We start from the raw sequence: 26,655 nt of genomic DNA, 5'->3' as shown, positions 1-26,655 counted from the left end.
TGAGGAGGCATAGGCAGGCAGATCTTTGTGAGTTTGAGTTCAGCTTCACAGAGAAATCCTGTCTCGAAAAACCAAAAACCAAAAAAGGAAAAAAAAAAACAGAGGAAACACTGATTTAAATGTATTTTCTTCCTTACACATCTCTTCTTCCCATTTAAGAAAATTCAATGGAGTGTTGTATTTCACTATGAGTGGAATGTAGTAGGGCCTGTAGCCAGCACACCTGTAGCCGGCACACAATCTTAGTGCCACCATGCACAGGCCTCGATTTCCTCCTCTGGAAAATGGAGATAAATTAGTAAATATTATAATGGGTGGTTGTGAGGGTTTAATGTATTAGCTCTGCAGTGTTCTGGACAATGTGTTGTGGATAGCTGGCTAAAATTATTTTTCTAAGGAGACGTGACATTTCCTCATTATTATTCTTGTCTGCTTCACAACAAAGTTCCACCACTTTGAGGCTTGCTATTTTTCCAAGATACTTGGAAACTTCTCCAGGAGAAAAAGTTGAGGAGAGACCATGGGAAATCAGTGATGAGCAACAGCTATTGTAAGAAATGACTGAAAACTAACTGGACCATTATCATGGGATCCTACAGGGCTTGTCCCCTAAAAAAAAAATGAAATTACATAAAAGTAATTATACAAAGGAGATTTTAACCCAGCTCAGGACAATGCGATGTGATCAAACAATATGGCTGGAGTATTTTATAAAGGTCAAATGACGTTTTATTTAATGCCAACATGAAGTGTCTTGTTTTATAAGGTAACCATTAATGATGAATCCTGATATACATTATTAAGTTGAAAACCTTTTATATACACTTGATTTGGGGCAATTTTGCATATAAGAATTTATGGCAATAATATGAAAGTTGAAATCCATTGGAAAAAGTCCAACAGATGTACAGTAGCTGGGTCATTTGAATTGATGTGGGAGGTGGGGAAAGGGCACTCTATGTAAAATGGAGAGAATTGTGACTCAGGGATTTAGATATAATTAGTGACAACCTGAGAGCAAGTGGAAGTGTGAAGTTGTTTTAAAGGAACAGGATTTCAAAACCTTTGAAATGCTTAATTATATAATCATGCACATGAATTTCTTAATAGTTAATCATATTGCCAGCCTGGTGGTGCATGTATTTCATTTACCCAGTACTTGGGAGGCATAGGTAGGCAGATCTTTAAGTTCAAGGCCAACTTGTTCTACAAACAGAGTTTCAGGGTAGCCAGGACTACACAGGGAAACCCTGTCTCAACAAATAAATAACAATGATAATACAGTAATAATAATAACAATAATAATAATTACATCTTTGCACAGCAAAAATGTGGTTTGTCTTTTTTGTTGTTGTTGTTGTTGAATTTCAAGCTATAGTAATAATAATGAACAAATGCTTCTATGGAACTCCTTGTATGATCTTAATTTGTTTGAAGGTGTAGAAGGCTTTGACAAGATAAATTCATAGCTTGATAATACCAAAAATCTCTTGGCCTTGGAAAAGATGCAGGAAAATTATTGCCTGTAGAAATCAAACCCCTCATTCCTGAATGCACTAGTGCCCCTTTTCCTTCTGTGCCCTGGGCTGCTGTTTTAATAGGCCTTACCTCTGGTAGTAGCTGCCCTACAGGAGATGTGAGGGCAGAAGGGCCTCCAACCAGAGACACCACGCCATTGCAGTCCACTGCACTGTGCATCTTTCCATTCATGGGTAGCGTGGGTATTCCTCGGGAGGCACGGCTGGCCTGGCTGACATTGCTGGGACGCCTTTCTCCATGTCTGTGTGGTACAAACAGAGAGTCTCTTCTGCTGTCGTTGTCCTCGAACGTGCTGTGTTCATCGTCTGCAAAGTCATTTTCAGAACCAATATCCTTCACTCGACCTTTGAAGCTGAAAAGGCTTGCTCTACTGTTGCGTCTTGGAGAGAAAAGGGAGCCTCGGATGCTCAATAGAGACTAGAAACAACCAAAAGAAACAAAACAGATGAAGGGAATTAAGAACCTGCACCCAGAAGGAAATGGCTTGACCTGCTGGTTCACAGCTGCAGGCCACCTCAGGATAAGTCACAAGGCATGTGCTGAAGGTTCCCTTCCTGTGCTAGATGCTCACCCCTTCCACTTTACTTTCCCCCTTCTTCCTTTATCTTCCTCCTCTTTGGTCATTTTCTTTGCCTTAGTATAGTTGAAAGCACTCCCACAACATTGTCTAGTCTTATTGCTGATGCCTGAAACAGCAGTACTTGCTAAATCGTTCTCTTAGAACTGAATTTCACTTAACAATTGAATGAAAAGTAATTAAACACACACCTACATTTAGGCCTTTTGAAGCCTAAAATAGATGCAGTAAGAGCTCACCAGTGACCACACCCTGAGGCAGATTCTCCCTAGAGGAGAATCAAAGCTTGCTGGTAGACCTGCATAATTATAGTACAGGAGCAGTTTCTCTCCCTCCCTTTGCATATTTTATAATGGCCTTCATGAATAAATTAAACAAATCAAGCTGAAATAACTGTATGATTCATTTCCTGATTTCCACTCTTCTGTCTCAGGAAATCCAAACAACACCATAATAGCAAAAAAACGGTTTTCAACTGAGAATCTGATTATAGTCACTTACCATTTTCTAAATGATAAGCCTGTCTCTACATCAAGTTCTTCTTTTGACCATCATTGTCCAACAAGAAAGAATTGATTCCTCTATGCTAGTCTGTTTATAACCTCTGTGACCAAATGCTTTCACTTGACCAATACTCATTTCTCTGTTGTTGATAGCACCTTGTACCTTAGGAAAAGGTCCTCAGTTCTTGAATCATTTAGTTTGTGGGGCAACAATCCAATCCCTGACCCTAGAAGCAGGGCAACATCTCAGGTACAGCCAACTAGAGCACTTAATACCTGTAATATATAGACTGGTTTAGAGAGAAACACGGGGTGTTTCTTGGCCTACTAAGAGCCTTCCTTTTCCAACTGTTGGGAAAGGGAGGTGCTTTTTCAACTGGGGGTGTTGAGATTACTGGGTCTAAGAGCTACAATGGCATCATGCCACACACACAGGAGGAACCTGGGCTGACATAGGAAGAAAGATGTGGTTAGGCCCAGATCCCTATATATAACGTGCTGTCTTAGTCACTGTTCTACTGCTGTGAAGAGACATCATGACCAAGGCAACTCTCATGAAAGAAAGCATTTAACTGGGGACTTGCTTACTATTTCAGAGACATAGTCCATTATCATCATGATAGAGAGCATGGCAGCATGCAGGCAGATAGTGGAGTAATCACGGAGAGCTACATCCCAATTCATAGGCAGAGAGAGCCTGGGTCTGGTATGGGCTATTGAAACCTCAAAGCCTACCTCCAAAGACAGACTTCCTTTAACAAGGCCACATCTAATCCAATAAGGCCACACCCCCTAATCCTTATAATTCTTTCAAATAGTTTCACTCCCTGGTGACAATGCATTCAAATACATGAGCTTATGGGGGCCATTTTTATTCAGACCACCACATTCCACTTCCTTGTGCTCACAGACTTATAGCCATATCAAAATGCATAATGCATTTAATCCAACTTCAAAAATCTCCGTAGTCTATCACAGTCTCAAGACTGCTTAATATCCAAAGTCTCAAATCTCTTCTGAGACTGAAGACAATTGCAACCCCCCCAAATCAAACCACTACACTTGCATAAAACTACACATAGATATAATTCAAATAATAATTCTGTTCTTTCTTTAAGCTATTCTGTATTGTATGTCTATAATTATTAGTAGAAATAAAACAAATTCCATAACTTAATATGATGAGTTTGATTTTTTTTCCTCTTGGAAGAATTTAACCAAATAAAATTTTGTACCTATGATGTTCTTATATTCCTTGACCACTAAGAATTATTCCGACTTTATTTTTAGATAATAATCTTTTCTTCAAAGATCTTTGTAATATCTATAATATATTATAAAAGTGTTAAATATTCTTTTATGTTATGTGTCTATTCACTATTCACAAAAGAATAACATTTAAGAAGACATACTTTGTCCCTCTGAAGAAGTTATTTCTTTCTGTCCTCAACCCTACCCCTTACCCAACTGTCTTAGTTACTTTTCTCTTGTTGTGATAGAACACCATGACCAAGGCAACTGATAGCAGAAATCACTGATTTGGTTCCAGAGAGTTAGAGTTCCTGATGGCAGAATAAAGGTAACAATTGGAAGGCAGCACAATCAGAAGCTGAGAGCTCACACCTCCAGCCATAAACAGGAAGCAGAGAGCATACTGGAGATGGAGGAAGGCTTTTGAAACTAGTGACACATCTCCTCCAATAAGGCTGTACTTCATAATCCTTCCCAAATTGTTCCACCAAATGGGGACCAAGTATTTGAACACAGGAGCCTATGGGAACTGTTCTCATTCAAGCTACCACTCCAATCCTATTTATCTTAATTAATAATCTATTATTTATCACTAACTTAAAAAGAGAGGTATAAAAATAATTAAAAGGAAATATAGTAAAATTAATGTATATGTAGAACTTTTAGTAGAGTTTATATGTTAACTTGAAGTACATCATAGATGAATAGAGGGAAATAATTTCAATAAAAATTCACACAATGTATCCATTTAAGTCCAGAGTTTATATATGATGCTAGCTATATTACAAATAACCAAACCACATCTTTCTCCATATGTCAGCCCAGGTTACTTCCTTCTGTGTGGAAAGATGCACACTGTAGTGTTTAGAGCCAGCAATCTCAACAACCTCAGTTGTAAAGGTACCTCTCTTTCCCAAAAGTTGGTAAAAGGTAAGTTCTCAATGGGCCAAACAGAATCCCATTCCTCTATTTGAACCATTGCTTACACTATAGACGTGCTTACAATGATTTCATAAACTTAGAGTAATAAAATGCTATGATGTAAATTAAGTGAAAGATGGCCAAGAAGACAAACCCTCTCCACCACTGAATCTCCAAAAATACAACTCCTGGCTTATCACAAATATAGACGTCAATCATGACACTATTGTAGCCTATGAGACCAGCTCCCAGGACTGCTCCAGGATTGCAAAGAGAAAGCCTCAAAGTAGCAGGACTTAGAAGTAATTCTTATCTATCTGAGGGAAACGGCTCCTACATGTACTGGTAATCATTCTCTTTATTTTTCTCAAGCTTCTCTCTCTTCTCTCCTGTTCTATCTCTCCCTATATACCTCCCCAGGAAAGCAATGTAAAAAGTTACATTTGAGGGGAGTAAGTAACCATGACAACAAGCTGCTGAGGAATTTGTGCAGGGAGTTAGGTTTTTATCAGCCAGACTTTTAGCAAGCAGAGAACTAGCACCAAAATTGCTTTGTGCCTGACCTTGGTTCTACAATAAGACACCTAGGAATTTGTCCTTGTGTATTATCTATGAAGGTGTAACTTATGAGGCATTCAGTCTAGTTTCAATTTTCTCTGAGGCCTAAAATCAGCTAATTGTATGTAGCTTGTCTTAGAACTGAGAAGAAATTGCTGTTTTCTTTATGTCAGTCTGAGTTAATAATATAAAACAGGCTTAAGTGTCTTACAGTCCTTGTGGAACAACAGACCTAATTATGAAGCATATCTTAGTATATTTTCTATTTATCAAAATTATACAGCTTAATGATGAGTCATCTTTACACAGTCCACAGATATAAGTGTCCATAAAATTGAGATGTGATCATAAGATTACATGTACATGTTATATGGGATCACACATTGCAGTGCAGGTGTTGGGGAGATACCACAGCTGTTTCTGTACATGTGAAATTACAAACAGAAACAACAGTGTTCAGAGTCTGTGACTCCGTAAGCTTTGCTTGAATGGGGTTCCTCCATCAGAGGATTATTCATCTGGTAGGTTGACACCCGAACTATCAATTGCCATCTTCTGTATATTCCTGTGGCCTCTGGTAAAGCCATTGCTACCAGCAACTCTCAACACAACACAAAGAGGTGACCTGATTCTTAGAAAAGTTTCAAAAGAAAATATCCAGATTCCCTTGAGACTTGATAGAGATTGCACTCTTGACTTTCTCCCTTCTTCCCTCTCCCACACTTACAAGTCAGAGATGTCTAAGAAATATTTCACATTTCCACCTACTCTGCTGTGAAAATGATAATCTTGCAGGAAAAGCTTATATTATGTATTTTTCAGTATGAAAGCAGAAGTGGTTATCAACATAATCTCCTATTATGTCATTATAAAGCACAGTTTCTTAATAGTTTGTGATCTATGACCTTTGAAAATATCTCACAAAACTGAAGAGGCTCTTACCATTGTACCTAGGTAAAATTTCTTTACTTGGTTTGACATTTTCAGTATTACTTCTTTCAAAGTGGGGTTAGTACAACATCTGGGTTCTCTCTCTCTCTCTCTCTCTCTCTCTCTCTCTCTCTCTCTCTCTCTCTCTCCTTCTCCCCTCCCATCTTGTCCCCTCTCTGTCAGAACATAGTCCAAGATGGCGTCCTGTGAGGAATTTTTGAGTTAGTGTGAAAAAAATCCCAAGAAACCAAGGGAAGAGTCTTGTGACCTCAGTTTCTTCAAAAACACGCAATTGTTCTTGGATTATTCTTTTTCATCCTACCCAGCTGTAGCAATATAAGTGAGTTTACTTCAGATTATTCATTGCAGTTGGCTATTGTTATTTGTTTACTTGACTATGAAAAAAACATGTTTTGCTGCTTGCAGCTTGCCTGCCATGTGTGGCTTGCCTTTGTGAGTGTCCACTTTACTCATGTGACTCCTCTTAGCCCTCAGAGTATAAAATGTCTGATGCTCTGAATAAAGTTGGCTATTACATGAGACTTTAGTCTGCCTCTCAACTCCATTCACCAAGGTCCCACTGCCTTTAGAGTGGTAAATAACTCTCCATCTTCTTTGCAACTTACTATTTTGTTTAAAATCAGGCAAATATTTTAAAAACAGTTCATTGTATTTATACATATTGCTTAAGAAACAAACATAAAAATGAATGAAAAATGGCAGGTCATTTACATCAGTGATCTCTTACAATGTCCAACCAGCTGGGAAACAGACGCAAGGAGAGGTGTACAGACACTGGAAAGGAAAAGCTGTAACTGTGAGAAACTACAGAAAGAGCAGGAACAGCATCTGCGCTCCCAGGTATAATGCACAGACTAGACTCAGTCCTCTCAGATGTGGAAGGAAGCAAATTGAAGAAAATGTCTGCAGTGCCAGCTGTGAAGCTTCAAATTTAGGCAAACTTGGTTTATAATTTACAGAAATTTAAGTTCAAGAGAAGGCAAAATAAGCTTCTTTCTTCTCTCCTTCTTGCTCTTAAAATCTTCTTCACTCTCTCCCTCCATTCCCTTCATGTCTCCTTTTCATTTTTTTTTAATTTTCCAAAATAATCATGCTTTTAAGAAGAGAGCCCAACATTTAAGGGGGTCATATTTCTCAATTAATATTTATACAAATGGAGCCATAAGGGTTGTGGTCAGGTACTTTTCTCTGGTAACGAACACATTCTATTCAATTTGAATTTACCACAGTTCATCTGAATTCATGATATTGTTCAGCTATGGAATGGAACAGCTGACCTTCCAAAATGTACATATGTTAAGTATTAGATTATGTGAAAGTCTCTATCTGATAAGATAGGAATGGATCAGCTCACCTACCAAAATGTGCAAATGTTAACTATCTGGTTTTGTGCAAGTCTCTATCTGATAAGACAGAAGAGGAAGAAAAAAATAATATATATATATATATATATATATATATATATATGTTTTAAGTGGAATCAAACTATACATTTCATCATCAGTTTAAAAGGATGCTTTTCAGGCTGCCTGAAAAAGCAGAAAGGCCATGGGATTCAGTGTCAGACCAAGTTTGAATACTATATTAGCCTTGTAATCACAGCATTGGGTGATCTTTAACCCAGCTGAGCCAAGACTATTGGGAAAGCAACAGTCTGCCATCTAGTTGTTAGCATTGATGAAGAGGGGGCAATACGAATGTCTGTGATGGAAGCCATCCACAGAGTAAGTCTGGAGTGTGCTGGCAGCTCCTTTGAGAGCAGGCTGACAGCTAGAACTCCAAGAGAAACCTCCAGCTCCTAAAAGCCCCAATTCTAGTATAGGCCTTGGCTGACTGTACTTCCTCCTGCAGGACAGGCCAACTGTAGAAGAAAGCCACTCTGTTGCTCCTCATACTTCAGAGGGCTACAGCTGGGCACACCTTCTGCAGCTGCCCCATACCATGTAGGATTCGATGTTGTGTGGGGCAAAACGCTCTGAGCCCAGGTCCAGCAGGTGACTTGACTTTTGAAGATTCCTCCCCACTGAAGATAGTTTAGCACTGAGCAGATATGCAAAGTACTGAGCTGGGTCGGCAGAGGGCCTGGCTCCCAGGGTTCTCCCCTCTCCTGCAGAACCTCTAAGGGAGAGCTGTGCTTGCTTTTCCTACTTTACAAAGCCCTTGGGGGACATGTCTAGGTTTGGAAATTTGCAGTCCTTAGGTGCGCTGGTAGAGCCATAGATTCCTTCCTGCCCCCACCCCCCGCTTGTTTCATTTATAAAATCTTGCTTTTTCTTTCCCCCTTTCCTTATACTAACTTCATTTTTATTGTTATTAATTTCACTTTTAATCATTTTAACTTCATACTTTATGCTTCATGTGTTTTTTTTATCATGCTCTTTTTTTTGTGGCTATTGCAGGTAGAGTAGTTGTCTTCATTTCTATGATCGATATTTCTACACCTGATTTATTCCTATTGTGTCATTTTGTTTGCTTTTATTTAAGTGTTATTGGGAATGGAACCCACAAACAATGCTGCTCATGGAAAAGTCCCCAAATTAAAACCACAACACACATCCATCCCATAGATGCATGAATCGAAGGGTAGAAAGATAAGAACCATGACCAGTCAAGGCAACAACAGGACTTCTCCACATTTTATTGCTGTTGTTGTTTTGTTTCGGCCACAGGCTCTCATGTAGCCTAGGCTGACCCCGAACATCCTTTGTAAATGAGGATAACCTAGAACTTCTGGTCCTCTTGTCTCTACCTCTCAAGTTCTGTGTCTCCAGGCCAGTGCCACCACAATTTGTACACTGCTGGGGATCGAACCTAGGGCTTCATGCATGAGACACAAGCGCTCTAGCAGCTCAGCTGCTTTCCCAGATCCTTCCAAAACCAGAGCCAAAGACAGTGAATGCTTTACGTGCCAAACTTTAAAAATGCCAAACATTCAAAAATGAACAATGAGACCACAAAGAGGCCTAGAGGAAGCAGACAACTTTAATAAAGAAATCCACTCAAGATTTGCACATGAAATTCAGCCACTTGGTTGAGACCCTTATGGATGATAAACATAGAGATAGAGATTAAACAGTTGTAGAAATAAAAAAGCTCCATGAATCAAAAAAAAAAAAAATGAGTGGAAAGCATGGCCAACGAACTAGTCCAGTGGAGCAAAGAAGGCCAGGGAGTGAACAGGGGACACAGCACACCAACTAGGCATGACCAGAAAGTGATCTCCAGGTCACAGCATAGTAAAAATGCTGACACAGCAAAATGAAGAAAGAGCCCGAGGGAGGTGCTAAGATCCTTTCAAAGCTAAACCATTCAGAACAGAAGACTTTGCTGAGGAAATTCTAAGAGCCAGGAGAGCAGGGACTAACATATATCAGTCTCTGAAACAAAATAATTGCCAAACAAGGTTACAACACCCACTAAGATCGTTTTTAAAATGGAGTGAGAAAAAGGACCTTCCATTCCATGCATAAACTACAGCAATTCATGTCCACTAAGCCAGACACGAAGCAGATACTTAAAGTACTCCACATACAAGAGGAATAAAAATACATACAATCATGACAGCATTAAAAAGGAGGAATGGGAAGGAATCAACATATAAAAATTCATTTAGTCATTAAACCTCAGTAAAACAGCAAACAGAGTCAGGGACAAATTAACACATATCTTTAATTCCCCTAAATGTAAAGTGTCCCGACTCTCCAATCAGAACATGTATACTGGCTAAAAGGGATACAAAACGAGACTCACCTATCTGCTAGCCACATGGAACTCAAGTCACCAGGAAAGACAGAAACAGATAGAAAGTGGAAAGATGCAAGAAGAGAATCTCACCTGAACGAAATCTGAAAACAAGGGTGCACAGCTCTACTCAGGTCTGGCAAAGCAGATCTGAAGCTAAAGTTGTTTGGAGGACATGAAAGGAAGTTATTACATAATAAAGGTAAGGCCACATCAAGAAGATACAATGTTTGTAGTCACTCGTGGGGGATATGTGCCTGTAATCTTAGCATTTGGGGGTGGGGGCACTAAAACCAGGAGCTCAAGTCATCCTCGGCTACACAGTAAATGACAGGCCAACCTAGGAAACTCGAGACCTTATCTCTAGAAACCAAAAGCAAAAAAGATGGCCAATGATCTTACGGTCCTCATGGAGAGGTCAAGGTAATTAAGCTGAGTAAATCACAAGACTTGTTACTAAACTCTCTGCAATCAAGTGCAAATCTTCATCTCCAGTGAAAAGATGCTTCTCTGACATTTTTAAATAATAAACTCCTTTCATATTTTCTAAAAAAGGAATCAAAGTTCTTAAAGTAAGACTGGAAACTCTAAAACTACCAGAGAAAAACAGAAAGAAATGCTTCAGGTTATGGGCACTGAAAACTATTTTCTGAAAAACACTCCAACAGCTCAAGAAATAACAGCCAAGACTGATACATGGGATTGCACCAAATTAAAAAGCTTTGGCACTGAAGAAAAAAAAAATTACCTTAGTGAAAAAATGGCTACAGAATGGGAGATTGATGAGAAACATGAAAAAAATGAGAGATTGATATCTAGAGTGTATCAAGAACTCAAAAAATAGTTAAACATCAGAAGAACAAACAAGTAAGTCAGTAAGTGGGCAAATGAACTGGACAGTTAGTTCTCAAAAATGATAAATACAACTAGCCAATAGACACATGAAAAAAAGATTCACTGGTACTATCCATCAGGGAAATGTGAGTCAAAATTATATTGAGATTCCATCTCATCTCAGTTAAAACGATTTATTAAAAAACCCTAAGACACCCTCATATGAAAACAAAAATTCCAAGTGCTGGCAAGGATATCAGGGAAATTGAACCTTATGCAATATGGGTATGTATTTATGTCAGTTCAGCTACTCTGGAAATTGGTAAAGAGGCTCCTCAAAAAATTAAATATAGAGCTAACATATAATTCAATTATAGCAACCTGAGTATATACTCAAAGGGGTTAAGTCAACATATTGTACAGATACCTGTGCATCCATGTTTAAAACAGCACTACACATAATTTTAAAGCTGTGAAATCAGTCTAGGTGTCCATCACTAATAGATAAAGAAAACAGGGAATCTCTACACAATGGAATATAATAATTAGTCATAAATAACATAATATATCATAATTTTAGCAGAAATGAGCCAGACTAAATATATATCATACATATTACATATGAAATATATATATGAAAAATAGATATAAAAGTGAAATGGGATGGGTTTGATTTGGGAAGAGGAAAGAGACCAGGGAGAGACTCTAAAGGCAGAGAGGATAAATGGAATAGGGGGATGAATATGGTCAAGGTCTGCTATATGCATATGTGAAAATTGCCACAATGAAACCCTTTATTTATTTTTTTTACAATTAATAGATGCTAATAAAATAAATTTCAAAATAAGTAGATTACAGTGCATAAAACATTCAACAAAGCACACAGCTTCCCCTCTTCCTGTCTGAATGTTAATAATTAAATTATTAGCTACCTAGGTTTGTATCGAGGTGCTTAAGAATTCATATTGCAGGTACCAATACAAACAAAGTTGTCATGGTTATTGGTACTACATGAATACTGTAGTTGCACTCATAGTAAAATTGTCCTCCAAGGAACCGTGTATTTCTGGGAATTCTCTTGGTAACTTTAAAAAAACCAAGGAACATAAATAGTGAAATTTCAACAGCTCAGTTGGGTACATAAGCCAGAGGCAAGCAGATAACATTTTCTTGCAATATGTAAATCAATGAATTCTCTGAATTTAAGGCTTACTTTAACATAAGGCACAGAAAATCAAGTATAGTCAAACATTGCTGCTGGTTAGTGGCACGCATCTTTCTTAGTGCCTGTCTACCTGAGACTTGGGGCTACCGTTTAGAAAAGATTTTACTTCGGCCCCCTTCGAGACAATGAATAATTCATTCTCCACGAGAGCTTTCACATGGATGGGAATACGGCACAGATGGCACAGAAGCATCCCTGGTCCACTTCTGGGCACCAGCCACTCAGAAAACCTACAGCTCACTGGGTCCAGGCACTGTAGCTAAGAAGGGATGGGGACCATCTGTGATCATTCCCGATGTGGAACACTGCCCAGAGAGTCTCAAGTCTTTAACAAAACCTCAACCATTCCCAAGCACACTACAGTATGAAAATGCCTTCTTGTGCTTCCAAAAAAAGTTATAAAACTTGCAGGATCTCTGAGATGGCAACCCAACCCTTGATGCTCATTACCATAGTGAGAGCACCGGGAAGTTCAAGAGAAGGCAGCTTCAGCCCCACTAAACGCTGGAAAGAGAAACCCTGCTACACTGTTGTGAAAATGCAATCTTTTTCTCTTTCTTTCTCTTTCTTTCTTTCTTTCTTTCTTTCTTTCTTTCTTTCTTTCTTTCTTTCTTTCTTTCTTTCTTTCTTTCTTTCTTTCTTTCTTTCTTTCTTTCTTTCTTTCTTTCTTTCTTTCTTTCTTTCTTTCTTCCTTCCTTCCTTCCTTCCTTCCTTCCTTCCTTCCTTCCTTCCTTCCTTCCTTCCTTCCCTTCTTTCCTCCCTCTCTCCCTCTCTCCCTCCCTCCTTCCTTTCTTTCTTATTTTTTTTGTACCTGGTGTGGAGAAGAAAACCTCTTCTCATAGGTCAGCCTACTTCCTTCTAGTGAAAACCGGAAGCCTTTCTTGCGTATGCTGTCCTCAGAGGCCGATTTCCGCACCGCGTCTTCCTTTTCTTCCTCTCCAGCCTGCTCTTTCTGTTTCCTTTTCTTTCTTCTGTTTTTCAGCTCCTTTTCACTCTTGGAACTCAGCTTTGATGCTACCGAAGAACTCTCCGAGAACACGCCTATCCCACCTGCTCCGCTGAAGTCTCTGGATTCTGCAGATGCGGCTGCGGCTGCTGCCTAGAAGGGCACAAAGTGAGCAAAGCTTGTGTACCGCCTTCAACGTGACCGTTTACTGCTTCACTTACCTAGCATACCATGAATGTGATCTTGAAATCCAGTTCTGCAATTCTGTTCCATACTTTGGAAAACAACATTTTCATAAACCAAAGAATAAAAAATCAACATGGAAGTAGACACACACGAATGATAAACTCTTTTAATTCTGACTTCATGTGGCATTCTAATTATCTACCAACATGAACATAACAAACAGTGACATTTCCCATGTGACCTAAGCAAGGTTTAAAGAGAAATTTAAGAATTAAATTTTCCTATTTATACCTCAAAGGTATTTGCTCTTCATCACACTCAACAATGACTAAAAAACTGAGCTATGGAATCAAATTCATTCAAATGTTTATTAATTAAATCTTTAATCTTTTACTTTAGCTATTTAATTTGGAAGTGTCCAAGCATGTCAGAGATTATAGAACATTCCCAGGATGTTGGAATGGATTGGTAAATGATAACCATATGGGTTAAAAAAAAAAGTGTTCAGTGTAGTTGCTACAATCTCAGTCTACTTTATTTTTTAATAAGTACATTCAAATTTGAATAAATAAATAAGTACATTGAATGATAGTGACATAAGAGACCTATATCCAACAGACAATAAAAGATAAAATCAGACAATGAGGTTAGTGAATACCATTATGTCAAACAAATATGTTTAGAAAAGCACTCACGTGATTCTGAAGACTCATGGAGTCTACATTAGGAGTTTTCAGCAAGAGAAGCTGAGAATGTCAGTGTTATCGTGATTTCGTATTAGATGAAGCTTTGTGTTTCTGGAATTTGTGAAATCTTTGCAGTGTGACTTGCATTTTCTGACATTGCTCACCTCTAGCGAGGCTGTACTGAAGAAACTGCTCTACCTGAATTCCTGTTTGCTGGAGTATTAAGGAAACACTTCCGTCGACAGCATATTGCTCTGCTACTTCATCAGATTCATTGAATGAGAGTACTAACAGTCAGTATCCTCAAGATGTCACAAGGAGGAACGTATCAAGGAAGTAACTGTAATTGTCTGTATTTTGATGCCCTTAGTGTATATCATAATCACCAAATCAAGTAACATTCTGCTTACTACCAAATAGGTCCCTGCCACCACACACAGCTTTGTCTCTCCAATGTCAACAGCAACCTGCAGGTCAGGGAATGGAGATAAACCCAACAGTCTCTACGCTTGCCAACTCTACCTGAGCCTCCTCCTGTTGCTTCTTCAACTGCTCCAACATCTGCTGAAACTCCGCCTCTTTCTGTTCAGCCTCCTCCAAGGTGGCCTGATTCTGTTCCTCATAGGCCATGGCCACTACAGCCAGGATCAAGTTTATTAGGTAGAACGAGCCCAAGAAAATCACGAGCACAAAAAATATCATATATGTTTTCCCAGCAGCACGTAGGGTCTGTCAAAATGGAAGGAACATGTACATAAATTTCACATCAGCTGTTAGCTCCCTCTCTAAGTAATAAAAGATTCCTCAGTGGTTCCCTTGGCCACTGCATCCCTTGCTTCCTAAAAGAGTCATTGCATCAGTTCTCACCAGCTGATAAAGGTTTTCCCAGAAGTCTTGAGTCATGAGACGAAATAACGACAAGAAGGCCCAGCTAAATGTGTCGAAGCTCGTGTAGCCGTAGTTGGGGTTTCGCCCAGCCTTCACACAGATGTACCCTTCAGGACACTGGCTGCAATTACATTAGAGGGAAAGAGGAACTCAGCATCCATGAGTATTTTTCCATTTTACTGGATGGGAATGATTTTGTACAGGCTCCAGGGAAAGTCTCTATCTTTGGCCTTACCTAGCATTTACCCTGTACTAGGTGGGCTTTCCTTTGTAGTAACAGAATTTACCAAGTCCACTTTGGGGATTCCTCTAATTCCTAACTGTAATATTATATTTACCACACATCTATATAAGATAATTATATCTTTAACAATTTATTTTGTGATGATGGACATAATCAGATAAATAAATCTGTAGAGATATAATTGATTTTCACTGAAGATGTTTTGAGATATAAATGGTGTGTGTGTGTGTGTGTGTGTGTGTGTGTGTGTGTGTGTGTGTGTGTTAGAGCAGAGAGGAGAAGATACCATTGTGTGGGCATCCTGAAAATAGAGACTGGCACTGTGCCGTGGAGATCTCATACAGTCACCCTATTGATCAAACAAAGCTACCTTCAGTACTATGACTGACATTTCTGGTTGAGTGAACTTGGATTAATTTCCCTACCTTGTTAGCCTTCAGGGACCTCACAGGTCAGCATGGACTAATAAAAGAACCTGTTTCAAAAAACCTAGCAAATATTCAATAAGATACTGTGTGGAAAGCATTTAGTACCATGCAGTTGGGGGTTAAAATGTTTGCCTTACCAATCGCAGATCTAAGTATAGATAAAGTCTGAAGATTTTTGACCATAGGAACCAAATGTAAACCATGTTGTCAATGAGAACTTTGGTAAATGTATCATTTGCAAAGGTTTGCAACATTATCATAGAAGTCACATGGTATTTTTGCCTATGTTTTGTAACATCAGTTCAAGTGGGGAAAGGTAACTATTTCTCTTAACTTCTTAACTTTCTCAAGCTTTTTTCCCCCATCTATAATGCTTCTTCTTTTTTTTATTTTTTTCTCGAGACAGGGTTTCTCTGTGTAGCTTTGCGTCTTTCCTGGAACTTTGCGCTTTGGAGACCAGGCTGGCCTCGAACTCACAGAGATCCGCCTGCCTCTGCTTCCCGAGTGCTGGGATTAAAGGCATGCGCCACCACCACCTGGCCTATAATGCTTCTTAATTACAAACATTTCCACAATGTTAAGCATAACAAAAAATTCTATATTGTAGCCATAATTCACTAATACATTTAATCCATGGAATTATTACAATCCCCATTAATATGTGAGAAAAAAAACTCAAGGCAAGCAGAAGTGAGAAAATATGGTAGAGTCAGAATTTGAATCTATGTTGACATCCCAGTCTACTTTGTGTGCTTTGTTTTGCTGAAATATGGTAGGCATGTATAGTCGCCGTGTGTCTCAGATAGTGACATGATCTTCAGGGATTTCATGTCTTAAGCCTTTGAGATCAGATTAGTTTAAATAAATGATCACACACTAGTATGCGATTATGAATTTTAATGCATTTTCTCTAAGTATCTATTTTCCATTGTGCTAGTTTGGAAGATTAGATGAGACCTCGTATGGAAAAATAATTGCTACTTCCGAGTGTGTGGAGGAGGTGAGAATCCACACTTACCCTGGCTATTCTGTGAGTCGGTGTGAAGTAGAATTTATGTAGAGCTTTGAATGAGGAATGAGTAGGGGTCAGGTGTGTGGGAGGTGGCAGGTTATTGAGGTCGACTGAGCGTCAATAAGAAGTATAACTTACCCTGCATCAGAGCTGTTCCCACAAAGCAGAGCATCATTTTGCCCTTCCAAAAAATAAAAGTGACCTATTTAAAGAGCAAAGGATAGACTCATTAAAAGGCCTTTAAATATTTAATCATTGTGCTCAGGCGAGGAAGCTTATAAATATGTTTAGTTATAATAAAAGAAAGAGATAAAAAATAATCGAAAGTCATGGTTAAATGATTTTTGTCCATAGGAATTGAGTATTAAGCAACTATATGACTAAATACTGTTTGAAAAAATTACTTTAGAAAGAAATCTTTGCATAACAATAATAATAATAATAATAATAATAATAATAATAATAATAATAATAATAGCATTTTTGGTTGAGAATTTATTACAGAAACAAACCCAAACTGCTTGGGGAACACTGCAAGAGAAAGCTGTAGCATTGAGGCAGCCGGCTTGGGACAGAGGAGAGGAGAGGAATGCATGTTTCTTCTCAGTGGGCATGCAAATGAGATTTTACTCCAAATACTTTTTGCCTGGACTCGAAATAGATGCAGACATTTTTCCTGCCAATTGTCATTTAGTTTCTTCTGAGGAGTGGGCTTAGGTGCCTCTTCCCTCCTTATAATGCCTGGTTGGGCTTTTTGTTTTTATTTTTGTTTTGTTTGTTTGTTTTTGCTTGATCTCTCCCTTTGAAATGAACAAAATAAACTTTTAGCTCGGACAGTGTAAGCTGTCTAAATATATACAACTTATTTGTTTAAGGTACAACATAGACAATTTTAAGAAGCTTCAAAAATATTCCCAGGAACTACACACACACACACACACACACTCACACACACATTAAAATTTATTGTGTTGATACTTAAGAGTATTTAAAACCCTGTATTCAAGGAATACATGAATAGATTATGTGGGAAAATCTAGGTCATAATTTTACAAAATATTTTTAGATTTTTCCATCAAACTACAAAAGTCTAAATTGTTATGAACTTAAAGGCAAGTCTACCAATACACTACCAAAAACATATATGGCTGTTGTGCAGGTAAAATATGTAATTATTATGTTTAATCCCTTATTAAGAAGCATTCTATGAACACAAAAATAGGATAAAAAATATACAAATTAGCCGGGCGGTGGTGGCGCACGCCTTTAATCCCAGCACTTGGGAGGCAGAGGCAGGCGGATCTCTGTGAGTTCGAGGCCAGCCCGGACTACCAAGTGAGTTCCAGGAAAGGCGCAAAGCTACACAGAGAAACCCTGTCTCGAAAAACCAAAAAAAAAAAAAAAATATACAAATTAAATTGATGATTGGGTTGCCTAAAAATTTGAGGCCCCCAAACAAGCCATAAGATGAAAAATAAGCTGGAAAGTAGACTTCTCCTGATAAAAGACAATTGCTAATAAGGAATCCATTATGGCTTCCTTCAAAATGCTACCACCTGGTAAAATGAGTACAAACATCAACAGGTATTTCACATGGTGGGAAATACATAACGTGTCACTGATGCTAGAAAGCATACTTAAAAATTCTCTACATTTTTAGTTAACGAATGAAAAAATGAAAAAAAAAAGAACAGTAAAGTGCTGATTTTTATTTTTCTCTACCAGAAGATTTTCAAATGTGATGAGAATCTATATTTGTCTCAGTTCAGGGAGTTGAGCCTGGCTGTGGAGGATCTATGAAGTGGTGTGGCCTCTTAGGAGAGCAATTGGACACTATGTCTCTGCATTCTCAGCTACAATCAACCCCTCCCACTGAAGTGCTATAAATAGAAATCCATCTGTAGCAGTACAGAAGCAGAGAAAAGATTTATGGGCAAAGCTCTTCATCATCTATTACATTATTAGTAGCAGAAAACCTCGTATTGGGCTGTTAAAATTTCTCATTTTTTTCCAGTGAATCTTTTAAAGTAAAACCTTTATAAGAATGTAAACTTTATAAATGTAGCATCAAGTGAGCTCATATTATTCTAAAAAAGCATGCTGACCATGAAGGGTATCAGAGTAAACAACCCCAGGGAACACAGGTGATCAAGAGACAGTGGCATTTGGCGAATCTAGCAGTACATGGAGGAGCTTAGGTCATCAAATGACAGATTCACTAGCTTCAGTAAGAAAATGATAACTTGTAATGTAACATTAACCTATTCTAATATCTATGCCTCAAATAAAATCAAATGATAATGATAACTCTAATACCAAGACTCATGCAAAGGAATCAATATTAAATTATCAATAGCCAAGTGACTAAGTCGTGGTTGTTTACCTTTCTGATCAGTACACAAGTTTGGATTTCACCTGGGAAAATATTTTCTCAATCCTGATAGATCATATGGAATGAGCCAACCCAAAAGATGCAAATCATTTCATCATTATGTATTCCAGGCTAACCTTGGATTAATTATGTGCCTGAGGATAATCTTGAACTTCTGACCTTTCATTTACCATTTTCATGTTAGTATTACAGGTGTATGCGACCATGTTCAGCTTATGTTGTGCTAGGGATTGAACTGCATGGTAGGCAAGCACTTTATTTACTATTTTTCCTGCTCCTCTCCAGGTCTTCCTAATGACACACTGCCCCATAATGCACTGAATGAGTCTAGCCAATGTCGTATTAAGATGTTTGAATACTCCTGCCCAATGCCCACATGGTAAAAAATTTTGATTATATACAGCACGATGTGGTAGCACTTTCAGCTCTCATTTAGGAATAGATGATGCACTTTGAAGTGACTACTTTCATCATATCACTTGTTGGATTAGGAAAAAGAAATGATAAAATTTGGTATTCTTAGTACACATATGAAGTTATTATAAATTAGTCTAAGATATTTGGTTTATACTAAACTTTAGATGCTTTCTATCACATACAGTGCAGTTTTTAATATTTTAAGAACCAAACAACTTAATGGCTACAAGAGTATATCTTACTTTTATCTTCAATATATTCATCCCAGTTAAACATGTTCACCGTTCTATTGAAGGCAGTACCATTCCAGTCCAATGAGTTATTAAAGAAGGAAGTGATATTTATTTCAAAGGTAGAATTGTCTGGGGGCCACTGCAAGCATTTATTCCTCAGGTTGCCCATGAAGAGCTGCAGGCCGATTAGGGCAAAGACACTGAGACAGAACACAGTGAGGATCATGACGTCAGACAGCTTCTTCACCGACTGGATCAGGGCCCCCACGATGGTCTTCAGGCCTGCAAATAAAATCAGAGGGAGGGACTGTCACTTCCAATTCAACAGATAATTTACCAACAAAAAAATATCATGAGCTTGTTCTGAAAAATACAAATGTCATGCAGAATGCCAACAATATTAGTTTGATGTTTGTGGCTGAATAAAAATGTCACGAAAAGCCTGCTAGCTGGTGGAAATGAATGAAAGCGGAACTTACACATTCTTTAGAAAACCAAATGGAAATGAACCAAAGGTGTTTTCACGCACTCCTTACAGCAAAAGATATGATTGTGTTACTCATGCTTGACGATCAACCTTATGTAAATAGTTCGCTTTTATTTGCAGATGTCTTACTCTCTAACCCCTTATTGGTTTTGGAGAAAAATCTATATGAGTAGAGGAGTAGGGAGGAATCTTGAAGCCACTGAATTACAAGGGTATAGATTTGTCTGTACTTTGAAAACTTGAGAATGGGCCAATATAAGGAAGACATCTGCAAGCCGAGCCCCATGCAGCGCTCATGCTCTGTCTTGCTTTTCCATTGAACTCCAGTTAAAGAGATAGCCCGTTTTCGAGCTAAGTGATCGAATTTGCCTTGGCCCACGTGTCTCACATTTCAGCTTCTATGCAGAAAGCTTGATGCTGTAAGATGCAAACCAGGTAGCCTGTTACTGTAAGTGCCTCATGCAAAACTTGTTAAACTTGTTAAACTCAAAGGCTGATTTAGAACAAATTGAGAGAAAGCAACATTCAAAAGCCAGTAATCAAACCTATCCAAACTAGGATGGGTCAGTTCCTGCTTTTGATCATCATCTCGCAGTATGCAACAAGCAGCCAGGCTTTTGCCAAAAAGCTGTGAGCAGAGCACCAGTACAGCTAAAGTCAGCCTCGGTGTTTAACCTAGCTCTCACCTGGAATGACTGAAATTGTTTTCAATGCTCGGAGAACTCTGAACGTTCTCAACGCTGAGACATTGCCCAGGTCCACAAACTCTGTCACATATCTGTAATAGGGAGTTCACACACAAACACAATGACAGAACACAAAAAACAGTTGGAGATATAAGGAGCCTACCACCTTATACCATTTTCTTCTTACCTGGGATAACAGAAATAGTTTTCAGAGCTCGCAAGACTCTGAAAGTTCGAAGGGCTGAAACATTGCCTAGGTTTACAAATTCTGTTACATACCTGTAGGATTAAATCAGAGTTATTCAGAATTTTGGGAAATCTAAGTCTATGTTGGTCTTGAGTCAAGACCATTTCAACTTCAGCAAGTGTTGTCATCAGATTTCCCAATTACGAGGAGAATGGCATTGCCATCAACTAGGAGCTGTTACTTGGGAATTGTTATTATTACTTTACAGCTAATTGAAACTAAAGTCATATAATTCAGAAGGATCATTCCTAATTTCTCCAAACTGAATAATTTGATTGGAAAAAGCATTCTGAAGTCACGTGGTAACTAATAAGAATGCTGTATGAGTCGTAGGAAGCCAACAACTGAGAACTATAATATAGTCTCCAATTGCATTTACTCTACCAGGATGGAAAACATTATAAAAATACTTACGCGAAGGTAATGACTGTGAAATCCAACCAATTCCAGGGGTCCCGTAGAAATGTGAAATCTTCTAGACAAAAGCCCCTTGCGAGTATTTTAATAAGTGATTCAAAAGTATAAATTCCTGTAAAAGTATACCTGAGAAAAATAGCCGAGTTCGCATTAACGATTTTGTAGGTGGTTTCCATACGTTTATTTAATTTTTAAAGAATATTTTGCTGCCGGACCTGAAACCAGGGCCTCACACATAGTAAGAAGGTACTCTACTGTTGAGATATACACCCAAGCCCTGATTGTACATATCCTAAAGATCACTTAGATGACACACATGAAGAGAGGCTCCATGTTGGTTTCTGATAAAGTGCTTAGGCAAGACGTAAAGCAAAATGAATCCATTAAAATCCAAATGATATTCTCATTGACTGTAAATAAATGGAATTTTGCTTTTCATGTTACTCAACCTAAAGGATGTAAAAAAACCACCAGTCTGTATGATGATAGTATCTGAACTACACCAGCCAACTTTTAGTATGATTTCAGCAGATCAATGTTTTTTTTTTTTTTTTTTTTTTTTTTTTTTTTTTTTTTTTTTTTTGGTTTTTTTCGAGACAGGGTTTCTCTGTGTAGCTTTGCGCCTTTCCTGGAACTCACTTGGTAGCCCAGGCTGGCCTCGAACTCACAGAGATCCGCCTGGCTCTGCCTCCCGAGTGCTGTGATTAAGGGCGTGCGCCACCACCGCCCGGCTGTCAGCAGATCAATGTTAATCACTAGATGAGCAATGTAATAGATATCAGAGATCTCCAGTGTGTAAAATTCAAAAGGAAGATGAAAGTCCACAAATATCAACAGGCAAAGATGAGTGCAGCTATTTGAACCACTGAACACTTTGTCCCAGGGCAGTAGTTCTCAACTTGTAGGTCGCTACCTCTTGGCGGCAGTGTGTGTGTGTGTGTGTGTGTGTGTGTGTGTGTGTGTGTGTGTGTACCAACCCTTTTACAGGGTTCGCATATCAGATATTTAAATTATGTTCCATAACAGAAGCAAAATTACAGTTCTGAAGTAGCAATAAAAATAATTTTATGGTTGGGGAATCACCATAACATACAGAGAGCTGTATTAAAGGGTCACAGCATTAGGAAGTGTGAGACCCACTGTCCCAGAGGAAGTCAGTGGTGGGCATACATTTAAATCATCTGGTTTAACATGAATAGAAAAAAGTAGTAAGGAAACTGAAAGTGTCTTGAAATACTAAGTGAATAATGTGAGACGTGGATTTTATACTTACTCCACATTCTTCGTCCAGTCTGGAGGATTACTCATGGTCATAAATACACAGTTGGTAAGAATTGTGCACATAATGAGCACATTGAATAAAGTAGAATATATTGTCAAGGAAAATGAAGTCAGGAGGATAATATCACTTTCATGCAGGCCCTGTCTTCATCCACACTAAATCTAAAACATGTTTATCTTATGCTACCTATTATTTTATCAACAACTTCCTTTCATTTTTGTACTTCAACTCCACATGTAAAATGTACTTTCAAAGAACCATCAACTATCTTTAGGGTAGTAAGAAATAATAATTAAGAGTAGAAAAATGCAAAGAAGTGAGCTGACTGGTGAATAGTTTATCAATGTAAATTTTCTTCATGATAGAATCCACCAAACAGCAGAATTCTAAGTTCACTTTATAAATAAACTAGGGTGGTAAATGTTTGATAAAACAATTCAAAGAACTAGTAAAATGCATTATGACTTTATTCTAAGGGTCACCCTGAGAGAATGTTGTACACAAAGTTCCTTTCTAAATAGAAGGTCCAACCTACAACAGTTGTTCAAAAGATCCAGAAACGTAAGAAAAGATGGCTGCTGATAATGCTGACATCTCTTCGGTTTGTAGCTAAGACAAATCAGTTACTAAGTTCTTTGAGTATTGATCAACTTGGTTTCAACAGGAAGAAAAAAATAATACCACAGAATTTCTGTGAAAACCAGACTAGCAAAACATGTTAAATATCCTATAACTCACTATACCTGATAGAGAGCAAATACTCAGCAAACAGTTCTTTTTATTTCTCAAAAGACAGAGAAAATGTTGATTATAATAATTTTCTGGTTTATTTCCCTCATTGCCCATGTATGGCCAGTACTCATCTTGTATTCCTTTTGAGTAATGAAAACAAGCGGAAAAAAAAGCTTTTTTACGAAAAGGGTCAATAGTCAAAAAACTGAAATGTTCACATTTAACATAAATCGCACTTCATTTGTATAAAAACATCACTTCTTGTGAACTTACACACGATCATAATAATCTCAGATATAGGATAATGGTATTCACATTCCTTCTTGCTTCTTTTTTGACATAAATCATTTTATCCCTTTTATAAAACAAAAAGGCCCTGTTCAAGGCCAGGGAGTGCGTAGTGTTACATTAATTTAGAAAGACAGCTTTCACCTATAACAGGCATTAGTCAGGACAATAACTGACATTTTTGGTTTTAGTGATAATGTTCTTAGGCTTATGCTTAATTCTCAGCTTCTTCAAATGTATCTACATAAGAGCAGTTCTAAAGGAGTGATGGGGATCAGCCACGTGAGGGCAGTACAATCTAACATGATTTTAAAGAGAAAACAATGAAATATATAGGTAGATATATATAGATATATCTATATATACATATGATATATACATATGATAGTTTATCATTAGTATAAAGAAGTAGAAGCCCCTCTAGGCCCTGCAAGGATGCATAATTTCTTGGCAGTTGGGCAACAGTTGAAATGCATGGTCCTTAACCACAGTGGTCCTAAACACAGTCCTGTGTGTTCCAGCTTGGATGCATTCCCTACCCCCCACAAAGATAATTCCAAACATTCTCTGTGTCCTTCAATTTCCAATCCTCTTCTTCCCTCCCTTTCCATTGCGAATTGATGACCTCATTTCTTACTTCACAGAGAGATAATGAGAACATCAGATTCTGCTCCCCACCCCAAATTGGCAAAGCTCTCTCTTTTGGGACTTGCTCTCTTTCCCCTGTTACAGAGGGGGAAATCTCCATCTCTCCACACATATTCTGGACAGCTAACTTTTCCAGATGCTTTAGGAATATCTTAGCTCTCCATTCTCTCAACTTGTGTGTCCCTTGGCCTCTTCCCAGCAACACAAACTTGCTTATGTCTCTCCTATCTTGAGGGAGAGGGTCTCTCTAACCCTCTACCCTCATCACAACCTCCGGCTTCACATCTTTTCTCCACTTCACAGCCAAAGTTCTTGAAAGAGATGTTTATCTTTCTTGTTCTTACAAACCTATCCCATCCTCAGCCCTCCAGCTATTCTGCCAACTAAAGATGAAAAACCTCTGTTGTGTCACCGAAAAGGATAATCTACAGCTATAATAAAGTTATTTTTTTGACTTGCAGTTCAGCTGAGCCCCCAAAAGATGGCCCCTCCCCTTTACATGAAGTCTTTTCCTCTTTGCTAACAGGAGGCCTCAGTTGCCTGATTGATTGTTCATGCTTTGGGAGCAACAGTGTTTCTGTGCCACTTGGAACCTTTCATTTTCCTTTTTGAAAAGAAACAAAATCTAAGCCACCATCCTGTCTGCTGCTATCAGCATCCTACCAGACACAACAGCATGCTGCAGGGTCACCTGTGTCTTTACAGATACCAAATCTTCTCTCCAGGTGACACATCTCTCTAGGTCCACTCACTCAGTTGTGCAGATGACACCTGTACTTAGGCATCTCATTGGCTCTTCCAAACCTTTTGAAAGATGTTGAGTTTTCAAACTGAACTAACAGCCTTCCTGTCCCTCCGCTACAGTGGAATATAACTCCTTTACAATCTCTGTATTCTTATGATTTAGCCTGGAGGATTTCTCTCTCTTCCTAAACTTCTATATCTAACTTCCATAGAACACTTCTCATCTTATTATCTATATCTGGATTCAGTTCATGACTCTCCATTTCCCTATTATGGAGTTGTCCAAGTGTTCATCAGGACCAGAAGTACATGTAACAAGACTTGTACATTATTGTGCATTCCTCTGAAATAATCTACCTAAATTAGTTCATTCTACACACTGCACCAAAATGGATTTTGTAAATGTATCAGGGATCATTTTGGCAACTTCCCCTACCCTATATATGATATAATGATTATATATGATATAATGTATAATGTATATGTATATCACCATATAATTATATATGGTGATATAATGTATTAACATAAGGTCAGTATTCTAAGATGTCTTCAGCTCTTTTTGCTCTTTCTGTACTATCTTCATCCCAATAATTTTTAATTTTTTAAAGTCATGGGATGTTATGAGCATTTTATATGCACACTGTTTAATATTCACAACAGTGCGTGATCTGATCAGGTTTACCTGTGTTACCTTACAATAGTCGCCTAATGTCAAAGTCTATATATACACAATGGATATGTTTCCTTACTGTTAAAGGCTTGAACATGTAGAATAAACACAAAGTGAAAATTAAAACCTCATGAAATTAATGTCACATAATGGACTGAGATATGGTCTTATAACACGTATAAAATGTTATTTCCAACAGGAAAATTTAATTATATATAAGAAGGTAAAATATGTTTTAAGATAAACAATAGAGATAATGACTAATTTCTCATAAATTACAGATAATAAAGCATGCTCAAAACAGTGTTGTTCATATTGTATGGTTACCATTTTAATAACAAAATATGTACTTTCATTAAGACTCATGATAGACACTGAACAAATACAACTATTTTCCTTTTAAAATAAGAGCTAGAGCCAGGTTCAGGTATTTCTGGCAGGCTATGTATTTGCAAATATAAAATTTCAAATTATATTACTTTATTAATCATTGTCAGTTATTATTTCATCAAGCATATAGTTTTCAATTTTTTTGGATTTTAATGAGTCACTGAAATAGCAGAATTCAACAAAATTTAAACCACATTAAAAACATCATAAAGATATGAACATTATATTGGTTAGGCCATGTATTGAAAAACTATGAAATTGCACATCAAGGCACATATATAAGATCTAAAATTAGAAGTGAAATACACACATCCTATATGATTTTCTCAATAGATAAACTAGACTATAGTTTTCAAAAGTCCAACTTATCTTGAAACAATACTTCCGTGTAACAGCTTGGCTATCTAAAATAAAATACAAGCAGACTAATCTGTATCAAATCAGAAAAAAAGCAAACTTCTTGAGTATTGGTTTCTTTGTACCAAGTGTTAATAAAAAGTAGTTGGACCTATTGATAGATACCAACTCA

At 37.8% G+C, this 26,655-nt stretch overlaps 1 protein-coding gene across 2 annotated transcripts in view; it reads right to left on the bottom strand.

Annotated features, from left to right (window-relative positions):
- The window catches only part of LOC102919368 (sodium channel protein type 2 subunit alpha), a 133,917-nt gene that overhangs the window by 52,050 nt on the left and 55,212 nt on the right, over positions 1-26,655 (bottom strand). The window contains exons 4-12 of one of the 2 annotated variants that reach the window (XM_015996003.3): positions 22,643-22,732; positions 21,367-21,495; positions 20,706-20,797; positions 19,542-19,814; positions 16,629-16,692; positions 14,786-14,927; positions 14,441-14,647; positions 12,912-13,199; positions 1,609-1,956 (exon numbers count right to left, since the gene is read on the bottom strand). In XM_015996003.3, the coding sequence (XP_015851489.2) occupies positions 1,609-1,956; positions 12,912-13,199; positions 14,441-14,647; positions 14,786-14,927; positions 16,629-16,692; positions 19,542-19,814; positions 20,706-20,797; positions 21,367-21,495; positions 22,643-22,732 (1,633 nt within the window). Of the gene's footprint in view, positions 1-1,608; positions 1,957-12,911; positions 13,200-14,440; positions 14,648-14,785; positions 14,928-16,628; positions 16,693-19,541; positions 19,815-20,705; positions 20,798-21,366; positions 21,496-22,642; positions 22,734-26,655 lie in introns of both variants that reach the window. The other variant, XM_076569579.1, reaches the window with a different exon arrangement.

The sequence above is a fragment of the Peromyscus maniculatus genome, chromosome 4 (assembly GCF_049852395.1).
Source record: "Peromyscus maniculatus bairdii isolate BWxNUB_F1_BW_parent chromosome 4, HU_Pman_BW_mat_3.1, whole genome shotgun sequence".
Classification (NCBI taxonomy): Eukaryota; Metazoa; Chordata; class Mammalia; order Rodentia; family Cricetidae; genus Peromyscus; species Peromyscus maniculatus.
Note: the sequence above shows the minus strand (reverse complement) of the source record. Positions and strands in the feature narration are given on the sequence as shown.